Raw genomic sequence first — 25,624 nt, 5'->3', positions numbered from 1 at the left:
GGTTGGAACCGAGGGCCATTCTACCTCCAAACTATACCTCCAGCCCTATTTTTTATTATTATTATTTTTTTTTTGTGTGTGTGTGTGTGTGTGTGTGTGTGTGTGTGTGTTACCAGGGGTGGAACCCAGGGGCTTTCTACCTCTGGGCTATACTCCCAGACCTATTTTATATTTTTTTTTTATTTGGAAACAGGGTCTCACTAAGTTGCTGAGAGCCTCACTAAGTAGCTGAGGCTGGCTTCAAACCTGTGCGATCCTCCTGTCTCAGCCTCCCAAGTGTGGGTATTACAAGGGTGCACCACCACGCCCAGCTAGTCTTTATTTTAAAATGGTCTCACTACATTGTCGAGCATATCACTAAGCAGCTGAGACTGTCTGCAAACCTCAGTCCTCCTGTCTCAGCCTCTCAAATGCTGGGATTACAAGCATGGGCCACCTAAGTAGCCTAAGGGCCTCACTAAGTAGCAGAGGCTGACAAAAAATTGCAGGTTTGAGGACAGCCTCAGCAACTAGTGAGCCTAACCAACCTAGAGAGACCCTGTTTCCAAATGAACATAAAAGCTGGGCATGGTGGCACACGCTTGTAATCCTAGTACTTGGAAGGCTGAGACAAAAGGATCGCAGGTTCGAGGACAGCCTCAGCAAGTAGCGAGATGTCCATCACCTAGGGAGACCCTGTTTCCAAAATAGAAATAAACTATGGGGGTTTAGCTTGAAGATAGAATGCCTCTGGATTCAATTCCTACTATTACAAAAAAAAAAAAAATAGAAAACAGGGCTGAGTGTGAAGGTGGGAGGTAGAGTATCCCTGGTTCAATTCTCAGATCTGCAAAAATAAATAAAGCCTTGGATGTAGCTAGGAGGTAGACTGCCCCAAAGTTCAACTCACACCCAGTACGACACACACACACACACAAAGGGATTTGGACTGAAGCTTTTTCTAAGTTGTAATATGAAATATTCAGGAGGAGCTGGGCATGGTGGCGCACACTTGTAATCCCAGTATTCCGGGAGGCTGAGACTGGAGGATGGCAGTTCGCAGACAGCCTCAGCTACTTAGTGAGGCCCTGTTTCAAAATAAAGAATAAAAAATAGGGCAAGGAGTGTAGCTTGGCGATCAAATGCCCCTGGGTTCCATCCCCAGACCCACAAAAAAAAAAAAAAAATTTTTTTTATTTAATTTAAAAAAGTATTCAAGTCAGGCGTGGCGGCACATGCTTGTAATCCCAGCATTTGGGAGGCTGAGACGGGAGGATGAGTTTGCAGCCAGCCTCAGCTACTTAGTGAGGCCCTTCACAACTTAGTGAGACCCTGTTCCAAATAAAAATAAAAAGTAGGGGTGGGGTGTAGCTCAGAGGTGGAATGCCCCTGGGTTCCATCCCCAGTACTGGAAAAAAAAAAAAATTCAAGAGGGACCCTTTGTACTCAGAGCCATGGTAGGGAGTTCTGGTCCAGACAGGCGCTCTATCTCCATCTTCACCTCTTTGCTTGCCTCTCGATGAAGGGCTTCGGATGCTAAAGGAGCATGGACTCCATCCAATGGAAAACCATGAAAGGAGTAAAGGGTATATTAAGTTGAGTAGTACCAGATTTGCATTTTAGGAAAAATACTTAAGCTGCAGTGGGGAGGATGTTTGAGTGAAAAACAGATTCGGAATCTAATAAAGAGGTTGCGGGATGGTGATTAAGGAAAGAAATTAGGGTGGTCCAGATCCTAGAACACTAAATATTTTTTGACAGAATGAGAAAAATGAGTGTCCTGGAAACCAAGGACCACAGAGCATTTCATACAGGTAACATGCTGGAGAAAGAGCAAGAAGTCTACATTAGAAAATATCCTAGCAGGGCGTGGTGGTGCACGCTTGTAATCCTAGCATTTGGGAGGCTGAGACAGGAGGACCGAGATTCGTAGACAGCCTCAGCTACTTAGTGAGGCTCTTTGCAACTCAGACCCTGTTTCAAAATAAAGAATAAAAAATAGGCTGGGGGTATAGCTCAGAGGTAGAATGCCCCTAGTTCCATCCCTAGTACAGCAAAAAAAAAAAAAAAAAAAAAAAAGAAAGAAAGAAAGGATACCCTTGTAGTCTGGCGTGGTGGCATTCTACCTCTGAGCTACACCCCCAGCCCTATTTTTTATTCTTTATTTTGAAACAGGTTCTCACTGAATTCCAAAGGGTCCCATTAAGTAGTAGCTGAGGCTGTCCTCGAACCTCAATTCTGTCTCAGCCTCCCACCGATTTTATTTTTTATTTGGAAACAGGGTCTCGCTAAATTGCCGAGGGCCTCACTAAGTTGTCACGGCTGCCTTTGAACCTATGATCCTCTGATCTCAGTCTTGGGAGACTGAGATCAGAGACCCTTTGGAGTTCAGTGAGAACCTGTTTCAAAATAAAGAAAAAATAGGGCTGGGGGTGTAGCTCGGAGGTAGAATGCCCCTGGGTTCCATCCCTAGCACCGCAAAAATAAATAAATAAATAAAAATAAAATAGGACTGGGGGTTTAGCTCGGAGGTAGAATGCTTCTGGGTTTAATACCGAGTGCCAGCAAAAAAAGAAAAAAGAAAGAAAGAAAATACCCTATAGAAAGAAGTAGCTAAGTAGAACAGAGCGACCTGGGGCTGGACCAGTGGGCGTGGCCTGAAGACCACGCCCCGAACGCTGAGCTCACGGAGCCGCCCTCGTATCCATGGCGACGGCGGCGGCGGCGCCTCCCTCAGCGAGCCGACAGCCGCCGCCGCCGTCGGGTTCTCGCAGCCAGGAGTTGACCCCGGGGGAGGGGGAGCGGGCTCCCCCTCGCGACCCGGGGGACAGACAGCCTTGTGGAACGAGAGGCGGTCCCGGAAGCGGGCGGAGGGCGGCCATGAGCTACCAGCCGGGACCGGCCCCCAGCTGCTAGGGCAGCCCCAGCAGTCCCTCTGCTCTCCTCTGAACCTCGGGTGGGCACTGCCCGCCATGGGCTCCCGTGCAGCCAGAGCCCAAGGGGTCTTAGCCACCGGGTGCCTGGCCCCAGTGTGTACACGCGGAGGAACTGAGTCTTGGGACAGGGAAAGGCTGGCCTAGAGCACCTTGGATCTGCAGAATTATTGTAAAGCCAAGATCCCACCAGCTCTCCCAGCCACCCCCCTTCCCACCAGGAACACATGCGCCTTGGGGATGCCCCTGCCAGCTCTGTCCATCTACGTGCACCGCAATATGTCCTATGATCCAGTGTCACCCCGATGGTGGGACTTGTAGTCAAGGAACCCATATCTCCATGGCAATCCTCCTTCCCACTTGCCAGCATCCCGTTGTGCAGGGGAATTGTTCTGCTTGGAAGGGGTAGCACCATTTCTTTATAACCACAGGAAGGGCCTTTGGGTGGATTTCTGCAGGCCTCCCTGTCCTGGAAGAAAGTTTGATATATATGTAATCCCCTTCCCCCTTAGAATCTAAGAGAATGGAGCTGAATGCTTGTAAGGCCAGTGAATCTGAGGAAGACTCTGTGGAGGAAGAGGAATCTGAGGAGGAGTGTGTTAAAGAGGAAGACACCACCCCTTCTAACCCTTCACAGCAGACACTCTCCAAGGATGACCATAAAGCATTTGAGAATGGGGTGCCCTTATCCATTGTAGCCAAGAAAATTCCAAAGAAAACCATAGCCCCGATGGAAGCAGATGACTTAGAAGTTGTGAAGAGAAAGAGAAGGAGAAAACGCAGGTAACCTTTCCCCGACTCCAGAGAGTCACCCCCTGCCCTCCTTTCAGCATTTGGGAGACTGGAATCTAAGCTCTTTAACCTTTGGAAGAGGAGAGAAAAGGCTGGAGTCTCATTAACCTCTTGGTAGAACAAAAAATTCAGAAATATTTAAGCTGGCCCCGTTTGAAATATCAATATGTTTATAGCACCCTGGTGTTTACTTCAGTAGCTTCTAAAACAAATGAACTATTTTTTTTTGGGGGGGGTGTCCCTGGGGATGGAACCCAGGAGTCTCTACCTCTGGGCTGTGCTCCGGACCTATTTAGAAACAGGGTCTCACTAAGTTGCTGAGAGCCTCACTAAGTAGCTGAGGCTGGCTTCGAACCTGTATGACCCTCCTGTCTCAGCCTTCCAAGTACTGGGATTATAAGCGTGCACCACCACGCCGAGCTAAATGAACTGTTTTGAATTTGTCGGGTATCTTTCCATCTGGCAGCCCAGGATCTGTGCTTCCTTCCCAATGCCTGATTTCCTCTATTCCTCCATTCCAGACCCCTGGCTATCAACCTGAGCAACTGCAAGTATGAGAGTGGTAAGCGTCTGGCTCCGCATTCACACCAACTGCATAAGAGGGATGTCCTTCTTTCTTTAAGGATGAAGCTCCAGTCAGACTCCCAGCTCCTGGATCTGGCCATACTGACCTAGAACCTATATTGAGGTTCCTACATGTGCCCTGGCTCAGATACTTGCAATTGAGATATTGTTCTTCCAATTGGGCCCAGTGGTAGGACAGTGTCTCCAGTTAGCTAAAAACAAAAAAGGCAGCTGGGCACAGTGGCGCAAGCTGAGATAGGATCACAGGTTCAAGGTCAGCCTTAGCAACTAGTGAAATCTGTGTCATAGTTTTAAAAGATAGGGCTGGGGGTGTAGCTTGGAGGTAGAATGCCTCTGGGTTCAACCCTCAGTATGAAAGAAAGAAGGAATGATGGGAGGAAAGAAAGAAGAAAAGAAGAAAGAAAAAAGACTGAGAATCATCATTGCCCCTACCCTTCCCAGATTTTAGCAGAGTTGAAGTTAATTTTTTTTAACCTGAGTTTGGTGGTGCACACCTATAATCCCAGTACTTGGGAGACTGAGACAGGAGGATTGCAGTTTTGAGGACAAGCCTCAACAAGTAGTGAGACTCTCATCAACGTAGCAAAACCCTGTTTCAAAATAAAAATGAAATAGGGCTGGGGGTGTGGTTCAGAGGTAGAATCCCCCTGGGTTCAATTTCCAATACCAAAAACAAACAAACAAAAAACCACCACCACTACCTCCACCAACAACAAGAAAAACACATTTTGGGGGACTGGTGTGTAACTCACTGGTAGACCACTTGCTTAACACACTCAAATGTCAAGGCCCTGTATTCAATCCCCAGCACTGCAAAATAAAAAACAAAACCAACCCCCCCCAAAAAAAAACCCCACAGTTTTTTTTCAAGGAAGCTTTGAAGGGGCTTCCGCAATTAAAAAAAAAAAACAACCCAGCTGGGTCAGTCTTCTCCTTTCCCCTTCTCCCCGCTGAGATCCAGGCAAGGGACCATCCAGAGTGTCAGGTGCCAATGTGGTCCCCACCTAGGGTCAACTCTGCAGAAACTGTCCTGATTGAGAGAGAACTGCCAGGAGCATGGGGCCAGGCTCTGGCTTTCTCAGCTGCATACTTGGGAAGGGCCCTCACAGCCTCATCAGCTTGGAATTGCCTTCTGTGGTAACTAAGATACAGGGCTGACATAAGCACCCCTCCCCTCTCAACCTGCCCTTCAGTCCGATCCTCTCCTTACCCAGCTAGAGTTGCAGCAATCAGCTGGTTCCCCAGGCCACCAACCCTGCCCCCTGCCTCTGTCTCTACAGTGCGGCGGGCAGCCCAAGTGTGTGGCCTGAAGGAGGTGGGGGAAGATGAGGAGTGGACTGTGTACTGGACAGACTGCTCTGTCTCACTGGAACGAGTCATGGACATGAAGAGGTTTCAGGTACCAAGGTCCTGACCTACACTCGGAATGACCACTGCAATTCCCCCCCAGGCACCTGAGACTGCCACTCTGTGGCTGTACCCTTGAGCAGGCAAGAAAGGCCAAGCCAAGGTCTTTGCTCCATGGAAATATCTCTTCTTACCTCTCTGGAGCTTCTGTTATCTGAAAGAAGTTTCCAGTAGGTACATCATATCACATCTGCTCTGCCTGGTAGCATCTGTGTAGCCTGCCTCTTTCAGGTCAGGTGAGCCCATCTCAGGGGGAAGACTAGAAGGTGCTTCAGAACTCACAGCAGGGCCAGGTGAATGGTCCAGGCACCTAAGCAGTTTGGTTTAGCATCCCACATCTATTAAGAGATAGTGTGGGAAGCTGGGTGTGATGACATATGCTTGTAATCCCAGCATTTGGGAGGCTGAGACCAAAAGATAGCGATTCGCGGACAGCCTCAGCTACTTAGTGAGGCCCTCTGCAACTTAGTGAGACCCTGTTTCAAAAATAGGCCAGGGGATGTAGCTTGGAGGTCAAATGTCCCTGGGTTCTATCCCCAGACACGCAAAAAAAAAAAAAAAAAAAAAAAAAAAAGAGTGTGGAGTTCTGCCTGGTAGCAAGAAAGTCAGGAAAGAGGGCCAGGTCCTGGGGAAGAATGTTACTATCTTGTGGTATTTTTTATTATATATTTAGCAATATAAATAAGTCATGCACCACTTAATGACAGGGATATGTTTCATCACTGTGCAAACTTCATAAGTAAATGCACATAGAATAAAATGGTTATTATATCACCAGGTAACATAATCTTATAGGACCACCATTATGTATGTGGTATATTATCAACTGAACCATCATTGTGCAATAGTTACTATAATTTAAAAGGGTCTGGCAGCTGGGCGTGGTGGTGCACGCTTGTAATCCCCGAGCTTGGGAGGCTGAGACAGGAGGATCATACAGGTTCGAAGCCAGCTTCAGCTACTTAGTGAGGCTTTCAGCAACTTAGCAAGACCCTGTTTCCAAATAAAATATAAAAAAAAGATCTGGGAGTATAGCCCGGAGATAGAAAGCCTCTGGGTTCTACCTCTAGTACCAGCAAAAATAAATAAATAAATAAATAAATAAATAAATAAATAAATAATAAAAGGGTCTGGATGTGAGGCTGGGATCAGAGCCTACTGTGAGGCAATGCTGGTGCTTGGGCCTCCAAGGCCGGGATCAGAGCCTGCCAAGGGGTGAGACCGGTGCTAGGGCCAATGACGCCAGGATCAGAGCCTGCAGTGAGGCAAGGCTGGTGTTGGGTCCTCCGAGGCTGGGATTGGAGCCTGATGAGGGGTCAGGCCAGTACTGGGGCTAGTGAGGCCAGGATCAGAGCCTGCCATGAGGCAAGGCTGTGCTGGGGCCTCTAGGCCGGGATCGAAGCCTGCCAAGGGGTAAGGCCGGTGCTGGGGCCAACAAGGCTGGGATTGGAGCCTGCCATGAGGCAAGGCCAGTGCTTGGGCCTCTGAGGCCGGTCGGAGCCTGCCATGAGGCAAAGGCGGTATTGGGGCCTCTGAGGCCAGGATCAGAGCCTGCCGAGGGGTGAGGCCAGTGCTGGGGCCAGCGAGGCTGGGATTGGAGCCTGCCATGAGGCAAGGCCGGTGCTGGGGCCTCCGAGGCCGGGATCGGAGCCTTCCAAGGGGTGAGGTTGGTGCCAGGGCCAGTGAGGCCGGGATCAGAGCCTGTCATGAGGCAAGGCTGATGCTTGGGCCTCCAAGGCTGGGATTGGAGCCTGCCGTGAGGCAAGGCCGGTGCTGGGGCCTCCGAGGCCAGGATCGGAGCCTGCCGAGGGGTGAGGCCACTGTCGGGCCTAGTGAGGCTGGGATCGAAGCCTGCCGTGAGGCAATGCCATGCTTGGACCTCCGAGGCCAGGATCAGAGCCTGCAGAGGGATGAAGCCAGTGCCAGGGCCAGCGAGGCCGTGATCAGAGCCTGCCATGAGGCAAGGCCGGTGTTGGGGCCTCCGAGGCCGGGATCAGAGCCTGCGGAGGGGTGAGGCCAGCACCGGGCCAGCGAGGCCTGGATCAGAGCCTGTCATGAGGCAAGGCCGGTGCTTGGGCCTCCAAGGCTGGGATCGAAGCCTGTTGAGGGGTGAGGCCAGTGCTGGGGCCAGCGAGGCCGGGATCAGATCCTGCCGTGAGGCAAGGCTGGTGCCGGGATTGAAGCCTGCCATGTGGTGAGGCCGGTGCTAGGGTCAGCAAGGCCGGGATTGGTGCCTGGCATGCGGTGAGACCGTAGCTGGAGCCAGTGAGGCAGGGATAGGAGCTTGCCTTAAGACAAGGCCAGTGCTTGGGCCTCCGAGGCTGGGATCAGAGCCTGCCATGAGGCAAGGCCATTGCTGGAGTCAGCAAGGCCGGGATCAGAGTCTGCAGGGTGGCCAGGCTGGTGCCGGGGCCTTCAAGAATGAGATCAGAACTTGCAATGCGGCATACACAGAGAAATATCAGAGAAAATAAAAAATCAGATGCTTTCCCTAATATGCAAAAACTAGGAAGAAAGAGATAATAGGAGGAAATCTACTGGAAGAAAGGACCCTGTGGAGGAGCAATTAAGGTGACCAATCAGAGGGGATGAGATGGGGGAAGATGGAATTTCTTTAAAACACATGATATATGTAAACAAATATATCAAAGTTAATCACTAAATCAAGCATGGGATTGAGGGAGGGGAAGGTGTGGGATGGGGATTGGATAAAGGCTAATTGGATGATGTGTACTTGGATATCCTCACAAGTCATGTATTCCATAGTGATGTTTGACTACAATGCACCAATAAAAATATATTAAAAAATAAAATAAAAGGCTGGTTGGGTGCAGTGGCACATACTGGTAATCCCAGCTACTTGGGAGGCTGAAGCAAAAGGATCCCAAGTTCAAGGCAAGCCTGGGCAACTTAGTGAGACCCTGTCAAAATAAAATAAAATAAAAAGGGCTGGGAATGTAACTCAGTGAGAGTAGCTGCCTAGGTTAGATCCTTAGTACGGGGGGAAAAATGGGGATTTAGGCTTATTTTTAGAAGAAGCCAAGGAAGATGTTGAAGAAATTGTAATCTGTCCTAGTCTTAAGAGACAAGCCCAAAACAGAGGAGGTGCTAGATGTGCTCAGGAGGTTTGAAGAAGGAGGCATCCAGGGGGCTGTTGCCAGATGAGGATGACTACAACTAATAGCTTTTATTGAAGGTGCCCTGTGTATCTGTCACAGGCTGCCTTACGTGCTTGTATGTTGTTATTAAATTCTTAAAAACATCCCTGAGGAGCTGGGCGTGGTGGCGCACACTTGTAATTCCAGCTTGGGAGGTTGAGACTGGAGGATTGCAGATTCCCAGCCAGTCTCAGCTACTTAGTGAGGCCCTCTGCAAGTTAGTGAGACCCTGTTTCAAAATAAAGAATAAGCCAGGCATGGTGGCGCACGTTTGTAATCCCCGTGCTTGGGAGGCGTGGAGATTGGAGGATCACGCAGGTTCGAAGCCAGTGCACTGGCTTAAGAGACCCTGTTTCCAAAAATAAAAAAGTTTAAAATAGATTTGAGAATATAGCCTGGAGGTAGAAGGGCTTCCAGGAACCCCAGTACCACCAAATAAATAAATAAAAGAATAAAAAATTGGGCAGGGTGTGTAGCTCAGAGGTCAAATGCCTCTGGGTTCCATCCCCAGACCTGCAAAATAAATAAATAAATAAATAATAAAATAAATAAATATAAAAGCCAGGCGTGGTGGCACAGGCTTGTAATCCAAGCATTTGGGAGGCTGAGACAGGAGGATTGGGGTCCAAGGACAGCCTCAGCTACTTCTTAGTGAGGCCCTTTGCAACTCAGTGAGACCCTGTTTCAAAATAAAGAATAAAGCTGGGCGTGGTGGTGCACTTTTGTAATCGCAGCATTTGGGAGGCAATCACCAGAGGATTGTGGTTGGCAGACAGCCTCAGCTACTTAGCAAGGCCCTTTGCAACTCAGTGACACTGTTTCAAAAATAAAAGACTAAAAAATAGGGCTAGGAGTGTAGCTAGGAGATAGAATACCCTTGGGTTCCATCCCCAGTACCGCAATAAATAAATAAATAAATAAATAATAAAGAATAGGGCTGGGGGTATAGCTTGGAGGTAGAATGCCCCGGGCTCACCCCCAGTACTGCAAAAAAAAAAAAAAAAATCCCTGAGTAGCAGATATGTCTTTGTTAAAAGGAGGAAACCAAGACTTGGAAATACTAAGTTCAAACAGCTAGTGACTGAGAAGGCTGGTGAGAAGGCACTCGCTGTGAGGATGCTGCCCCCTCTGTAGGACAGGAACCAGGGGCTTCCGGCAGGCTCCAGAGCAGGGCCAGGTCGTCTCTGTGTGCATGGCGTGCATTCCTGCACCCATTCTTAGTTTCCTTTTTTTTTTTTTTTTTTTTTAGGTACTGGGGATGGAACCCAGGGGCATTCTACCTCTGAGCTAAACCCCTAGCCCTATTTTTTATTCTTTATCGTGAAATAGGGTCTCACTACATTGTAGAGCATCTCGCTAAGTAGTTGAGGCTGTCTGTGAACCTCACTCCTTCTGTCTCAGCCTCTCAAATGCTGGGATTACAAGCATGTGGCACCACACCCGGCTTAGTTTCCTTTTTTTCCTCTTTTTTTTTTTTTGGTACTGGGGGTGGAACCCAGGGTTTTTCTACCTCCGGGCTATACTCTCAGACCTATTTTATACTTTATTTGGAAACAGGGTCTCATTAAGTTGCTGGAAGCCTCACTAAATAGCTGAGGCTGGCTTCAAACCTGTGTGATCCTCCTGTCTCAGCCTCCCAAGCGTGGGGATTACAAGCATACACCACCATGCCCAGCTCTCCTATTTTTTATTTTGAAACAGGGTCTCACTAACTTGCAGAGGGCCTCACTAAGAGGCTGAGGTTGGCTGCAAACCTGCAAGATATGTTTTATTATTCTTTTTTATTTTTGGTGGTACTCGGGTTCCTGGAAACCCTTCTACCTCCAGGCTACACTCCCAGGCCTATTTTATACTTTTTATTTGGAAACAGGATCTCTTAAGCCAGCGTGGCTGGCTTCAAACCTGCACAATCCTCTTGTCTTCGCCTCCCAAGTGTGGGGGGGATTACAAGCGTGCGCCACCACGCCCAGCTGTTTTATTATTCCTTTGTGCTTTCATGCATCATTACTCTACACAATTAGCCCTGGTGGTCTGAGGCACGTTAGGAGCCCTGGCTAGTATACCCTATTCCCACTGTCCTTCATTTCCAAAGCTTGGGGTGGAGATGCAGGAGGCAGAAGCCCTGAGAGGATTTCTCTCCTGTTAGGGAATCTTCCTGTTTTCACCCTTGTGGTACTGGGTACAACACTCACCTCCACTTCTTTCCCCCACACTGCTTCCTGGGACGCTCAGGCCCAGGGAACCCTCATTCACTCTGGGTGGTGGTTTAACCAACTGGTTCTGTTTCAGAAAATCAACCACTTCCCCGGCATGACAGAAATCTGCCGCAAGGATCTGCTGGCTCGGAACCTCAACCGCATGCAGAAACTCTACCCCACTGAGTACAACATCTTCCCCCGCACCTGGTGCCTCCCTGCGGAGTAAGTGAGCCTGGCTTCCTAGGCAGGAAAGGGGCCGCCCTTCCAGTGCCTTCAGCATGTCTCATGTCTCAGGGCTGGGAGTAAGCCACGACAGTTTCAGCTGGTCTAAGAAAAAAAGTGGGTCTGAGATTGAGTGCTTCGGGACTAGATGATGTTGGGGCCCTGGGTGGCTTGATGCACGGGGACCTTCTGACCAGCCCTTCTCTGCCTTAGCTATGGGGACTTCCAGACCTACGGTCGTCAGCGGAAGCCCCGTACTTATATCTGCAAGCCAGACAGCGGCTGTCAGGGACGTGGCATCTTCATCACCCGAAACCCCCGGGAGATCAAGCCAGGAGAGCACATGATCTGCCAGCAGTACATCTCCAAGGTGAAGGAGGCCCTGGGACCACAGCCCACCCCACCCCAGCGTACCTCCGCCCTCCCACAGCCAGGGGGCTCAGAGCCAGCCTGCCCAAGTTTGAACTTCAGCTTCTCCACGTCTTACATATGTCTTCCTGGGCAGGCTTCTTAACCTTTTCTTTATCTGTTTCCACATTGATAAAATAGGAAGAGTACCAGGAAATCCTTTTGTGTTGCTTGTGAGAATGAAACAGGTCCTTATGCATTTGAAGCAGTTACAACAGTGTGTGATACACACTAAGCACTAGGAAAGCTCATTATTCCCCCTGGGTTTGCATCTCAGCCCTTCCTCATCGACGGCTTCAAATTTGACATGCGAATCTACGTCCTGATCACGTCTTGTGACCCACTTCGGATCTTCATGTATGAGGAGGGCCTGGCCCGCTTTGCCACCATGCCCTACGTGGAGCCCAGCCACAACAACCTGGTGAGGGGCAGGCGGCACCCTCTTTTCTTCCTCTGCCACGAGTGCTGAGGTTCTGGGGAGAGAGGGCTGCATGGAAGCAGTCTGAGCCCAGGGCTGCTCCATCCCCAGGAGGATGTCTGCATGCACCTGACCAACTACGCTATCAACAAACACAATGAGAATTTTGTGCGCGACGATGCTGTGGGCAGTAAGAGGTATTCCCCACTGTTTTTTGGTTTTTTTCCCCTGCATCCTCTGCTCCTTATCCCCACAGTCTCAAGAGCCCATGAAACCTAGCTGAGTCTTGGGGGGAAAGTGATTTCTTAGGAAAAGTCTACCTGTATAGACCCGAGTCCTGTGCCCGAGCTCTAGTGAAGCCCCCAAACCCCTCCAATAGCTAATCCCAGCTCTAGCACAGGGGTGCAGGCTTCAAATTAGGGTCCATATCAGGGAGCCTCCTGCCTACAGCTGGGCCTGCTGGCATAAAAATGGGTCTTCCTCTGAGCACTGGGCCTCACAGGAAGCTGTCCACCCTCAATACCTGGCTGCAAGAACACAGCTACGACCCCAGAGAATTGTGGGGGGACATCGAAGACATCATCATCAAAACCATCATCTCGGCCCACTCTGTTCTTCGCCACAACTACCGGACCTGTTTCCCCCAATATCTAAGTAGTGGTATATGTGCCTGTTTTGAGATCCTGGGTTTTGATGTCTTGCTGGACCACAAGCTAAAGCCCTGGCTGCTGGAGGTAAGTTTCTCTCCTGGGCTTTGCAAGACCAACATCCAGAAGCTTTACTAAATTGGACATGTGGGACAGATGGACTTGGGTGGCGGAATGGAGAATAGGGGGACATGGAGAGCCGGGCGTGGTGGCGCACGCTTGTAATCCCCGTGCTTGGGAGGCTGAGACAAGAGGATGGCACAGGTTCGAAGCCAGCTTCAGCTACTGAGTGAGGCTCTTAGCAACTTAGTGAGACCTTGGGAGTATGCCTGGAGGTAGAAAGCCTCTGGGTTCCACCTCCAGTACCACCAAAAAAAAAAAAAAAAAGAGAGAGAGAGAGAGAGAGAGAGAGAGAGAGAGAGAGGGAGAGAATGAATGGGGGACATGGAGCCCGAGTGTGGCTGAGAACCAACAGAAGGCACAAGATCTCTACTCCACCCTTTTGGCTTGCTTTTGGCTTGCTTTTGCCCTTTTGGTCAAACTTTGGTGACTTGTGTTTTTTTGTTTTTATTTTTTTTCCCAGTACTGGGGATTTTTTCCCCCCCAGAACTGGGGATGGAACCCAGGGGCATTCTACCTTCAAGTTATACCCCTAGCCCTATTTTTTTATCCCTTATTTTGATATAGGGTCTTACTAAGTAGCAGAGGCTGTCTGTGAACTGAGATCCTCCTCTCTCAGCTTCTCAAATGCTGGGATTAAAAGTGTGCACCACCACGCCTGGCTGCCGGTGCTGGGGATTGAACCCAGAGTCATTCTACTCCCGAGCTATACTCCATTATATTTTTTAAAAATTTGAGCTGGGTGTGAAACCCTCAGCAACTTAAGTTGAGACCCCCATTTCAAAATAAAAAAGGGCTGGGGTTTAACTCAGAGGCACAATGCCCTGGGTTCACTCCCCAGTACCAATTAAAAAAAAAAAAAAAAAAGCAGCCATATCTGTAGAGCTGTCTGATTTGTTCTCACCTGGCTTTGCACTGGGTGGATCTCTATGCAGAACGCTGTGACCTTGGAAGCCAGAGCATGTAGCTCTTTGGCTGTGACCAGAGGAGGAGGTGTCTCCCCGACACACTAAGTTCACTCAGGACCTTAGCAAGAGACCCCCACCTGCTCAGATGCTCTAAGAAGGGTGATGCTAACTCCTCCTGGCAGGTAAATCACTCTCCGAGCTTCACCACGGACTCCCGCCTTGACCGAGAGGTGAAGGACGCGCTTCTCTGTGATGCTATGACCCTTGTCAACCTCCGGGGCTGTGACAAAAGGAAGGTGCTGGAGGAGGAGAAGCGGCGAGTCAAGGAGAGGCTTTTCCAGTGCCACCAACAGCAACGAGAGGCCAAGTGCCTGAGGTATCTGACATGTATTTAGTTGTATACCTTGTTACTTTCCTGAGAGTAAAAGTCTTCTAGAAGGAGATGGTCAATGGGGACAATGAACTATTAAAAAAAATTTTAGCCGGGCGTGGTGGCGCACGCTTGTAATCCCCGCGCTTGGGAGGCGGAGACAGGAGGATCGCGCAGGTTCGAAGCCAGCTGCGCTGGCTTAAGAGACCCTCTTTCCAAATAAGAAAGTATAATAATAGGTCTGGGAGTGTAGCCCAGAGGTAGAAGGGCTTCCAGGAACCCTAGTACCACCAAAAACAAACAAAGAAACAAAACATTTTAGCCAGGATAGGTGGCACATGTCTGTCATACTCCTAATACTTGGGAGGCTGAGACAGGCGGATCACAGGTTTGAAGACAACCTCAGCAAATAGCAAGAGTCTCTTCAATCCAGTATTTCAAACAAAAAATAAAAAATAGGTCTGAGGGGGTGTAGCTCTGGGTTCAATCCCCATATCAAAAAGAAACAAAAACAAAACAAAAAAATAGATTCTTGCTAAGTTTCTGGGGCTGGCCACGAACTTACAAACCTCCTGTCTCAGCCTCCTAAGTACTGGGATTAGAGGTCCACACCACCACACCCAGATATCAGTGTGTTTTAGAGCCATTTTTTATAGCACATGAAGAGATTTAGGTGGTTTGATTAGCTGATTTTATTTATTTGCAGAATTGGGGATTCCTTTCCCTACTGAACATTCTCAAAGCCCTCCTTTGACTCCCCTGAGCTCGTTTTCCACAGGAAAGAACAGATTGAGTCCTCTCACGCAGCCATGCAGGACCAGGAACGATATGAGGACTCCCACCGGGGGGGCTATCGGCGGATTTACCCTGGGCCCGACACAGGGAAGTATGCACCCTTCTTCAAACACAATGGCTCCCTCTTCCAGGAGACTGCCGCTTCCAAGGCCAGAGAGGAGTGTGCCAGGTACTTCTCCCTGCATTCTTCTCTTTACATGTGAGTGGGGGAAATCCTGAAGCCCAGTTGCTCCCCAGCAGGAGAGGAAGCCAAACACTGGAGGAAAGAGGAGTGGACCTATAAATTCTATGAGTCTCAATGACTCTTTCCATTCAGTAGGTTTCTCATCTTCCTCCTCATTCGGTTTCCATGGGTTCCAAGAACAGATCATGACTTCTTGCTTTTTGTCCATCCCCATTTTCTCTCACGCTTCCTTCTTCTCCAACACATACTCTCCAGTGTCTGAAACTGTTGTTTCTTGTCAGGCAGCAACTGGAAGAGATCCGCCTGAAGCAGGAACAGCAGGAGAACTCAGGAACCAAGAAGCGAAAGGAGAATAAGGACCACAACCTGGGTGAATCAGCTGGGGAGAAGAGCCGACCCAGGGCATGGCCCCGGGGCCTTTCCACCCACTTGGCTTACAAGAACCGGAACAAGGAGAAAGAGGTGTCAGGGGTTTTGTGACTCTTATCTTTCTGCAGGAAAATGGGTTGGGACAACTAGAGAAGGGCATCTCTGCTGTCCTCTCCTCCCCTTGCCCAAGAGAGATGAGTTCCTAATCAGTAAGTTGAATCTGACCTTTTGGAGCAGGAGGTGAGAGAACAGACAGCAAGGAGAACATTACAAGAGGGTGGGGCAGGGAGGAGGTAGAGTGGGCAGGAGTCCTGCAGCCATCCTCCCTGAGAGCTGGGACTTGTCCTTGGAGATACTGCAGTTATCTCTTGTGTACTTTGTAGCTGCTACCAGTATGCGTGGACACTATGCAGCCTCAAGAAATTGTGGAAGAGGAGGAGCTAGAGCGAATGAAGGCTCTACTACAAAGGGAAAATCTCATCCGAAGCCTGGGTATTGTAGAGCAGCTGACCCGAATGCTGCACGCCAGCCATAGGGGCCAGAAAAAACTTCATGAGTATCGGGTGAGGGTCATTACAAAGCCTTCTGCAAAACAGGGGGAAATGGGCCATTATACCAGCACATGGTGGTGGTCACACCAAAGGAGGCTTAAGTGATGATATTGCTCAGTGGAACCTGGGAAAGCTGAGTACAATAGGCCTTGGGGAAGGGTTTGTTGGTTCTTTTTGCACCTGTTCCCCAGCTCCCTTGTTTTGGGTCTTGACATCCAGCAAAGCACAGCTCCCAATTCCTCAATTACAAGAGACTTGCTCTCTATAGTCCCTTTTCAGAGTAACCCCAAACTCATGACTGACAAATAACAAGGCCACCACCGCCTTTAGTGGTTTGTGTAATCTTTTCCCTACCACCACCAGTGTCCTGGCTCTAACAGGAGATAAGTAAACAGTTGGTCCAACAAAACAGCTGCTGCACTTGCTATTCCCTGGGCTAGTAGCAAATCTGTTGGGCCCTCTGTATTTGCTGAATCCAAAAGGACTAACTGGTTAGTTAGTGGCTATGGCCTACAAGAGATTTGTCAGCCGGGCGTGGTGGCGCACGCTTGTAATCCCAGCATTCGGGAGGCTGAGACCCGGAGGATCGCGGTTTGCGGACAGCCTTGGCTACTTAGTGAGGCCCTCTGCAACTCAGTGAGACCCGGTTTCAAAATAAAGAATAAGAAATAGGGCAGGGGGTATAGCTCGGAGGTTAAATGTCCGTGGGTTCCATCCCCAGACCTGGAAAAGAGAGAGAGAGAGAGAGAGAGAGAGAGAGAGACAGACAGACAGACAGACACACACACACACGCACACACACACACACACGGAGAGGGAGAGACGTGTCAGTTACCTATTTCTTCCAACACTTCATCCTACCTCACAAGAACTGTGGTAAGGAGCTGATCTTCTCCTCTAGCCTAGATTTCACCAGGACGGGCTGGGCAATCAACAGCAGCAATCTGTGAGTCTGGTCCCATTGGTGCTCCTGAGAAGGGCCACCTCAGAGCAGGTCCATCCTCATTTCCTGCAACCACTGCGGCCCCATGAACTGATTCCCAGGATCTTAGAGCCACTGCCAAGCATGCATGCTGAAATTCCACCTAATTCCCGGCACCATCTGCAGCCCAAGAACCTCAGTTGGATAGGAGATCCAGCAGCCATGCCCCCCTGTTCATTGTCAATGAAGAAATATGGGAGGCACTATTTTTCCAGTGCTAGAGTCAGGCTCACTAGCCGTAAGTATACAAAACTAGCTGAAGTTACTATGACCTGCATGCATCCCCATAGCAAATATTCCACCTGGGACGCTCCCTAAATATAACATGGTACTTCTAGTTCTATAGGAATGGGGAGGTGGTGGGCCCATTTATTTACCTCCCTTTATGTACTAGATCCTGGTGATATAAATGGCAGAAATACAGTCCTGGCCCTCAACAAAGGGAGCAAGGAAATGGGCAAGTAAACATACCATTACAATACAGTGTTGTAAAGATACTGGAGGAAAGCATGGGGAGCCATTCCTGTGTTGGTAACGGGGCCATAGTTGGGAAAGCAGAGAGCCAGTCTCTTCTGTGTGTCCCAACTCAGGGGGACCCATGTTTCCACTGCAGAAGGCCAAGCCAGCAGAAGGCTAGAAGCCATCAACCGAGCCCTGACAGGATCAGTGCCATCCACTTTAACCCCAAAGCAGGGCTATCTTCTGCAGCCGGAAAGAGTGGAGAGTGACTCTTGGACCGAATGCACCTTGCCTTCCATGGTAAACTCTGAAAACAGGGCTGCCAAGACGGGGGACCGTACCCTCTGCCCTACCTCTGCACCTATTCTGCAGCGTTCCAATACACTCCTCAACGTCAGCCAGCACAGGTAAAAAGCAGGAGCTTAGTCCCGTACTCAACCTCTCCTGAAGAACCCCCTCGGGTTTCCACAGGAACAAAGGGCTTTCAATCTTTGCTACATGAAAGACCGCCACCAAATTCCAGTTTGGAAAGCCCGGGTCAGGAACCCTGTTTGCAAAAGGCAAAACACACAGACACCAAGAATTCCTCAACACCCTAAGATTCTTTTGGGATCGGTAAAGATGAAGAGCCGCGGTCGGCCAAATGCTCATCTCTGCTCCTCAAACCTTGGGCTGGGTTTAGCCGTAGGTGATGGGTCTGGACCCTGGGCTCAGCCGGGGGCTGGAGGTCACCCCGGCGACAGGGAGGCCCTTTCCCCTCGGAGCCGAGCGCCAAAGGCCCCGGGCCGTCGCTGTCAGAAGACTGTGGAAGGGACGCGCTTCCCTGTACGGTGGCGGAGACGAGCAGACCTGGGACAGAGGGGCGGCTCACGGCTATTGATCCGTCATTTTATTAAAGTTTATGTCGTTTTCCAGGATCGTCCGACACTTCATTACTGCCCTTGCGTTTCGGGGAAGCCCTAACAATTTCAGCTGGATAGGGCAGGCGGCGGGGCAGCCGAGGCCCCGCCCACTCGCCACCCGCTTCCGGTTGGCCCCCTTTCGCTCGTCCCGCCCCTTCCGCTTCCGGTGCGGTTCGCAGTGGGCTGAAAAAAAATTGTTAACGTCGCCATGGCGGTTACCCTGAACCTCTTGCTGTGCAGCCGCGTTCGCGCCGCTGTCTCTCGTGGGTTCGCTACCCGGGGCGTGGCGGGCCCGGGCCCCGTCGGCCGCGAGCCGGACCCCGATTCCGACTGGGAGCCGGAGGAGCGTGAGCTGCAAGAGGTGGAGAGGTACCGGCTCCTCCCCGGCCCGCGGCCTGAAGCCGGCCCCCGCCCCCGGCGCCCGGCCGCGCCTCGGCAGCGGCGCTAGCTTCTTCACCACAGGTCCCTTCGCTAGTGACGTATTTCATCACCCGGTTGGATAGTTGGGCGTGCTGACGGGCAGTTGTTGTTCTAGATGTTAGACTTTCGGGGCGGTGGACCGAGCATCCCTAAGCTGGCTGACTGGCCCGGTGGCCTTTACTGACACATAGGCCTGGGCTCTGCGTGAGTTAGCCCGAGACTCCTCAAACACCCGTCTTGCTTCCACGCATGGCTTCTGCCAATGGTTCTCTCCCCCAGCACCCTGAAACGACAGAAAAACGCGATCCGATTCCAGAAAATTCGGAGGCAGATGGAGGCGCCAGGTGCTCCGCCCAGAACCCTGACGAGGGAAGCGATGGAGCAGATCCGGTAAGACGTTATATACATCTTCTGTGATGAGGGACAAAGGATCCTGGGGCTAGAATACGGGTTTGGCTTTTTTGGCATTTTGTGTCTACTTCTCTATTGAAATTTTTTTTATTTATTTTGTGATACTGGGGATGGAACCCAGGGGCTTTCTACCTCTGGGCTACACTCCAGACCTATTTTATATTTTATTTGAAAACAGGGTCTTACTAAGTTGCTGAGAGCCTCACTAAGTAGCTGAGGCTGGCATTGAACCTGTGCGATCCTCCTGTTCAGCCTCCCAAGAGCTGGGATTACAAGCGTGTGCCACCATGCCCGGGTCTACTATTGAAATTTCAAACAGAAAATACAGTAATATAATGAACTTTCTAAATTTGTCACTAAAGTTAGATGTTTTTGGACCCAAAGGTGGATGGAACTACCTCTGAGTTAAACGCCCAGTCCATTTATTTATTTATTTATTTATTTATTTTTCTTTTGCAGTACTGGGGATTGAACTTATGGGCATTCTACCTCCGAGATACACCTCCGGCCTGACGTTGTTGTTTGTTTGTTTATGTATTGCAGTACAGGGATGGAATCCAGTGGCATTCTACTTACAAGCTATACCCCCAGCCCTATTTTTTATTCTATATTTTGAAACAGGGTTTCACTGAGTTGCAGAGGGCCTCACTAAGTGGCTGAGGCTGTCCGCGAACCACAATCCTCTGGCCTCAGCCTCCCAAATGCTGGGATTACAAGCGTGCACCACGCCTGGCTAATTTTTATTTTTTTTTTTTTGAAACAGGGTCCCACCGAGTTGCACAGGGCCTCACTAAGCAGCTGAGGTTGTCTGCATGAACTTCAATCCTCCAGTCTCCACCTCCTGAATGCTGGATTACAAGCGTGCATCACCACACTCGGCATCAAACCCTTTTTATTTTTTTTGGAGGGGGAGGCACTGGGGATGGAACCCAGGGGCATTCGACCTCAGAGCTACACCCCCTGCCCTATTTTTTATTCTTTATTTTGAAACAGGGTCTCACTGAGTTGCAAAGGGCCTCACTAAGTAGTAACTGTGGCTGTCCTTTGAACCGTGATCCTCCTGTCTCGGCTTCCCAAGTGCTGGGATTACAAGTGTGTGCCACCACGCCCGGCGTAATTCTTTATTTTTGAAACAGGGTCTCAAGCCAGGCATGGTGGCGCATGCTTGTAATCCCAGCATTTAGGAGGCTGAGACCAGACGATCATGGTTCGCAGACAGCCTCAGCTACTTAGTGAGGCCCTCCGCAACTTAGTGAGACCCTCCGCAACTTGGTGAGACCCTGTTTGAAGATAAATTACAAAATAGGGCAGGAGGTATATAGCTCGGATGTCGAATGCCCCTGGGTTCCATCTTCAGACCCAGAAAAGAAAGAAAAAAAGAAAGAAACCAGGGTCTCACTAAGTTGTGAAGGGCCTAAGTAAGGTTAGCCTCGGACCCTCGATCCTCCTGTCTCAGTCTCCCAAGTACTAGAATTATAAGGGTGCAGCACCATGCCTGGCCTGCATTTCACTTCTTAAAATCCATTCTCAGTCACTATCACTGTGAACTATATCATGATGTGAGACTATAATGCACCAATAAAATTTTGAAAACTAGCTGGGCATGGTAGCACACCTTTGTAAACCTAGTACTTGAGAGGCTAAGACAGGAGGATTGAAGGTTTGTGACTGGCCTCAGCTACTCAGTAAGGACCTCTGCAATTTAATGGGATCCTGAGATAGGAGAATTGTGCAGGTTTGAGGCCAGCCTCAGCTACTTAGTGAGGCTTAGTGAGGCTGTCAGCAACTTAATGAGTCCCTGTTTCAAAATAAAATAGGTCTGGGGCATGGTGGGAACATGCTTGTGATCCCAGCATTTGGGAGGCTGAGACAATTGCATTTTGCAGACAGCCTCAGCTACTACTTAGGCCCTTCACAACTCAGTGAGGCCCTGTTTCAAAAATAAAAAGACTAAGCCAGGTGTGGTGGTGCACACTTGTAATCCCAGCGCTTGGGAGGCTGAGACTGGAGGATCACACAGGTTTGAAGCCAGCTTCAGTTATTTAGTGAAACTCAGCAACTTAGTGAGACCCTGTTTCTAAATGAATTCTAAAATAGGACTGGGGGTGTAACTCAGAGATAAAATGCCCCTGGGTTCCATTCCCAGTACTGCCAAAAAAAAAAGTGTGGGGGGGGCTGGGTATATAGGTCAGAGGTACTGAAAAGAAAAAAAGAAAGAAAGAAAGAAAGAAAGAGAAAGAAAGAAAGAAAAAATAGACCTGGGGTGTAGCTCAGGGGTAGAATGTGTCTGGGCTCCATCACCAGTACCACCTATTTTTTTTTAACCTTGAAGTAACCTCTTGTGTGTGGTTTACTCTTACACTTTTAGAACACTTTGTAAAAGGCCTACTGTAGTCATGCAGCACTGTTGGCGAGCCTTCAGGGCTGAGATGGGTTTGGGGCATATCACTTTTTTGCTACTGTACAAACTACACATTGTATGATTGTATGTTTATTTGGAAAGGGATATTTTCCTTTTTTCTTTTTTTTTTTTTGCGGGTGTGGGGATGGAACCCAGGGGCATTCGACCTCCGAGCTACACCCCCTGCCCTATTTTTTTAATTCTTTATTTTGAAACAGGTTCTCACTAAGTTGCAGAGGGCCTCACTAAGTAACTGAGGCTGTCCGCGAACTGCGAATTACAAGCGTGTGCCACCACGCCTGGCTAACCTTTTTTTTTTTTTTTTTTTTTTTGGTGGTACTGGGGGTGGAACCCAGAGGCTTTCTACCTCCGGGCTATACTCCCAGACCCATTTTATATTTTATTTGGAAACAGGGTCTCACTAAGTTGCTGAGAGCCTCACTAAGTAGCTGAGGTTGGCTTCAAACCTGTGTGATCATCCTGTCTCAGCCTCCCAAGCGCGGGGATTACAAGCGTGCGCCACCATGCCTGGCTTAACCTCCTTGTTTCTTTAGAATAAACTCCAGACTCCTCAGCATGACATGATCCTATCCTGTCCTGTCTGTTGAACTATTCCTGACAAACATGATGTGCTTCTTTGCATTGTATGTGCTGCTCACTCTGTTGGTGTCTTTGATCTTTCCTTTGTCCTCCTCTTTGCAAGCTTATAACTCATTCTCATCACTTCAAATCAGCTCTAGCTTGGACCTGCAGAAGTTTTGTGGGTTTTTTTTTTTTTTTTTGTGGTGCTGGGGATTGAACCCCAGGGCCATTCTACCTCTAAGCTACACCCCAACCCCATTTTTTATTCTTTATTTTGAAACAGGGTCTCACTGTGAAGTGCCTCACTATGTAGCTGAGGCTGGCCGTAAACCTGTGATCCTCCTGTCTCAGCTTCCAAAGTACTGGGATTACAAGCACGTACCACCATGCCTGGCTTGCAGAAGCATTTCTCGGGTCAGGCTGCAGATTTTGTACTCGCCTGTCCTTGGGGCTTCCTCTTGGCTGGGCTCACTGCATCTTCTGTTGTAAGGTTTAGCATAGTGCCATCGTCTGGTGTATCCATCACCAGACTTCATGCTCTTGGAAGCAAAGGTCAGTCCTCCTGCATCCCTAGAAACTAACGCGCAGAGGCAGGCCTTCAGTTGATGTGAATTGAAGTGACCTGACAAAGTGCTGTTGTTGCTGTTCACACACAGAATAGCTACTGGCTATTTAAGTGGCACAATAGAAGGACCACATTTGTGGTTTTTCCAAGCCCTCTTATTTTACTTATTTATCATTAGTATTATCAAGTAACTGTTACAGTAGGAGACATCTTCACAACTTGAAAACCTGTTTCTTTTCACCATAGGTATCTTCATAAGGAGTTTGCAGAGTCCTGGTCAGTTCCCAGATTGGCTGAAGGCTTTGATGTAAGCACCGATGTGATCCTAAGGGTTTTGAAAAGTAAATTTGTACCTACTTTGGAGCAGAAACTAAAGCAGGATCAAAAAGTCCTTAAGAAAGCTGGGCTAACCCCCTCCCTCCAGCAGCTTCAGGGCTCTAACGATACCTCGAAGCCACTTGCTGCAGACCACTCTGTATCAGGCTCTTTGCTGACGCCAGGGGAGAAAGCCTCATCCAAAGCTCAGAGTCACAGCACCGCTTTGAAAGTGATTGAGTCAAAAACTCCCAGTACAGATACACCGAGAAGACAGAAGGGAAGGAACAGAGGAGTCCGGGGCTCGGAGAAGGAGAGCTCTGTGCCTGTCAGTGCAGCCTTGGGTCCTCGTTGGGAGCTGCAGAACCGCCCCAGTGATTGTCAAGGCACTGGAGGAGCTGAGAGCAGCGCGTGGCCACGTGACAAGAAGATGGAAGATTTGAAGGCAGGCGAGCGAGGTGACCAGAACTTCAGCAGCAAAGTAGTGCAGAGGGGGCGGGAGTTCTTTGATAGCAACGGCAACTTTTTGTACAGAATTTGAGCTGAGGCCTGCCTTGTGGAGACGCCACGTGAATCAACCAGGCAAATACATTTGGTGCTGCCAGGATTTCTGCATTATCAGTTAGCCAATTTGAAATAGGAGGAAGATGAGCCTGAAATGTGGGCAAAAAGAGCTGCTTGGTAGATTCAGGCTTCTGGAGCACCACTCCCAGTCTGACCCATGTGGATTTTCAGTATTCGCCGAGGCCCCAAGGCTACATTGACAGGCACAGAGCTCTCCTCCGAGCCCTGGGCTCCTTTGTTGCTTGGACTCTGTGTTGAAAACAAGTATTGTGTATGTTGTGTTTCTGTGATAATATGTTTGGCAGGAAGTGAACTTTCCCTCTGACCTCATTTCCTTCTCACACTGAACACAAAACAGTTGTGGAAATGCTTAATTGTTTTCCTTATGTGAAAAAAGTAAAAAAAAAAAACAAAAACGTAGTAGTCTGTGTTGCTTGGTGTTCTCTGGGGTGGGAAGGTTCTTCTGTGAGTCTTGGAGAAGGATGGAATGGAAAAGGCTGGGGGAATGCCGGGCGTGGTGGCGCACGCTTGTAATCTCAGCATTTGGGAGGCTGAGACTGGAGGATCGCGGTTCGCGGACAGCCTCAGCTACTTAGGCCCTCTGCAACTCAGTGAGACCTGGTTTCAAAATAAAGAATAAAAAATAGGGCAGGGGGTGTAGCTCGGAGGTCGAATGTCCCTGGGTTCCATCCCCAGACCTGCAAAAAAAAAAAGGCTGGGGGAGAAGGGGGTGTGGTGGTGCACCTTTGTAATCCCAGTACTTGGGAGGCTGAGAGGAACATGGTACAGGTTTGAAGCCAGCCTCAACCACTTAGTGAGGTTCTCAGCAACTTAGACCCTGTTTCAGGATAAAATAGGTCTGAGGGTGTAGCCCACAGGTAGAAGGCCCCTAGGTTTCATCCCCAATACAACAAAAATTTTTATTAAAAAGAAAAAAAAAGCTGGGCATGGTGGCACATGCTTGTAATTCTGGTTTTTGGGAGGCTGAGACAGGAGTATCGTGGTTCATGGAATAGGGTTGAGGGTGTGGCTCAAAGGTAGAATGCCCCTGGGTTCCCCCTTTTACTGTTGGTTTACTTGAATTAGTATTCAAATAAAATCCATACATTGCATCGTTACATTTTGTTGATGTCCCTTAAGTCTTATTCAGTAGTTTCATCCTTAAAATTTCCCCCTTACTATTTAAGAAGTTGAGTCAGCCGGGCATGGTGGCGCATGCTTGTATCCCAGTACTTCTGGAGGCTGAGGGGGATCACAGGTTCAAAGTCAGCTTTGGCAACTTTGCAAGGCTTTCAGCAACCTAATGAGACCCTGTTTCCAAATAAAATCAGGCTCTGGTGTAGCTTGAAGGTAGAATGCCTCTGGGTACAAAGAAATCCCCAGTACAAAAAAAAAGGTTGGGTCATTTGTCCCATATAGTACATTTTGGATGTGGTTGATTTGATCACTATAATGTCGTGGTGTGTGTGTGTGTGTGTGTCACTGGGGATTGAACCCAGGGCTCGGTGCTCTCCAAACTGAGCTGGTTTCGCCTTTTTGCGAAGCTTTTGAAAACTAAGTGCCCAACTCCTTGGGTGTGCCAGAAAAACTGAATTAAAGTTTAGTTGAAGGTATCATTACTGTATCCCGGAACCCGATCTTCGGGCTAGGAAAGAGACTGGCAAGCTGGCGGGCTCTGCGTGCCTTTTGTCCCCTTCCGGACGCCGTCCCCTTCCCGGCAGGCGAAGCGTGGGCCCGTGCGCGGGACTTCCGGGAGGTCTAGGAAGTCGCGTCTCTCTGGCCGGAGGCGGGGTCCTCTCTTTTGTCACCGGGTCTGCGGGTGTAGACCGGAATTCCGCTGACAGGCGTGAGGATCTGGGGGTGAAGGGTCGCGCCGCGGTGGCTGCGGGTCTGCGGACACCCTCCTCCGAGTCTGCGGTTGTCTAGCCAGGCGGTGGCCGTCGTTCGAGTGCCACTGAAGACCGAGGGCCCCTCGGGGG

The 25,624-nt window shown here is 49.5% G+C and overlaps 2 protein-coding genes across 2 annotated transcripts; both read left to right on the top strand.

Annotated features, from left to right (window-relative positions):
- Positions 1-3,435: 3,435 nt before the first annotated feature.
- TTLL13 (tubulin tyrosine ligase like 13) lies at positions 3,436-17,896 on the top strand (the record flags this gene model as incomplete). Its single annotated transcript, XM_080691016.1, has 14 exons — positions 3,436-3,695; positions 4,226-4,266; positions 5,570-5,688; positions 11,144-11,274; positions 11,488-11,644; positions 11,960-12,103; positions 12,212-12,297; positions 12,603-12,834; positions 13,958-14,142; positions 14,924-15,109; positions 15,406-15,586; positions 15,877-16,056; positions 16,946-17,264; positions 17,640-17,896. The coding sequence occupies 14 exons, from the start codon at positions 3,436-3,438 to the stop codon at positions 17,894-17,896; spliced, it is 2,478 nt and encodes an 825-aa protein (XP_080547142.1).
- A 699-nt stretch (positions 17,897-18,595) lies between these two features.
- NGRN (neugrin, neurite outgrowth associated) lies at positions 18,596-23,622 on the top strand (the record flags this gene model as incomplete). The annotated part of the gene is made up of 3 exons (XM_080691041.1): positions 18,596-18,756; positions 19,087-19,197; positions 23,013-23,622. 3 exons carry the CDS (start codon positions 18,596-18,598, stop codon positions 23,620-23,622), a joined length of 882 nt encoding a protein of 293 aa, XP_080547167.1.
- Between the last annotated feature and the right edge of the window lie 2,002 nt (positions 23,623-25,624).

Source organism: Muscardinus avellanarius (assembly GCF_963383645.1).
Source record: "Muscardinus avellanarius genome assembly, chromosome: 3".
In the NCBI taxonomy this organism is placed as follows: domain Eukaryota; kingdom Metazoa; phylum Chordata; class Mammalia; order Rodentia; family Gliridae; genus Muscardinus; species Muscardinus avellanarius.
Note: the sequence above shows the minus strand (reverse complement) of the source record. Positions and strands in the feature narration are given on the sequence as shown.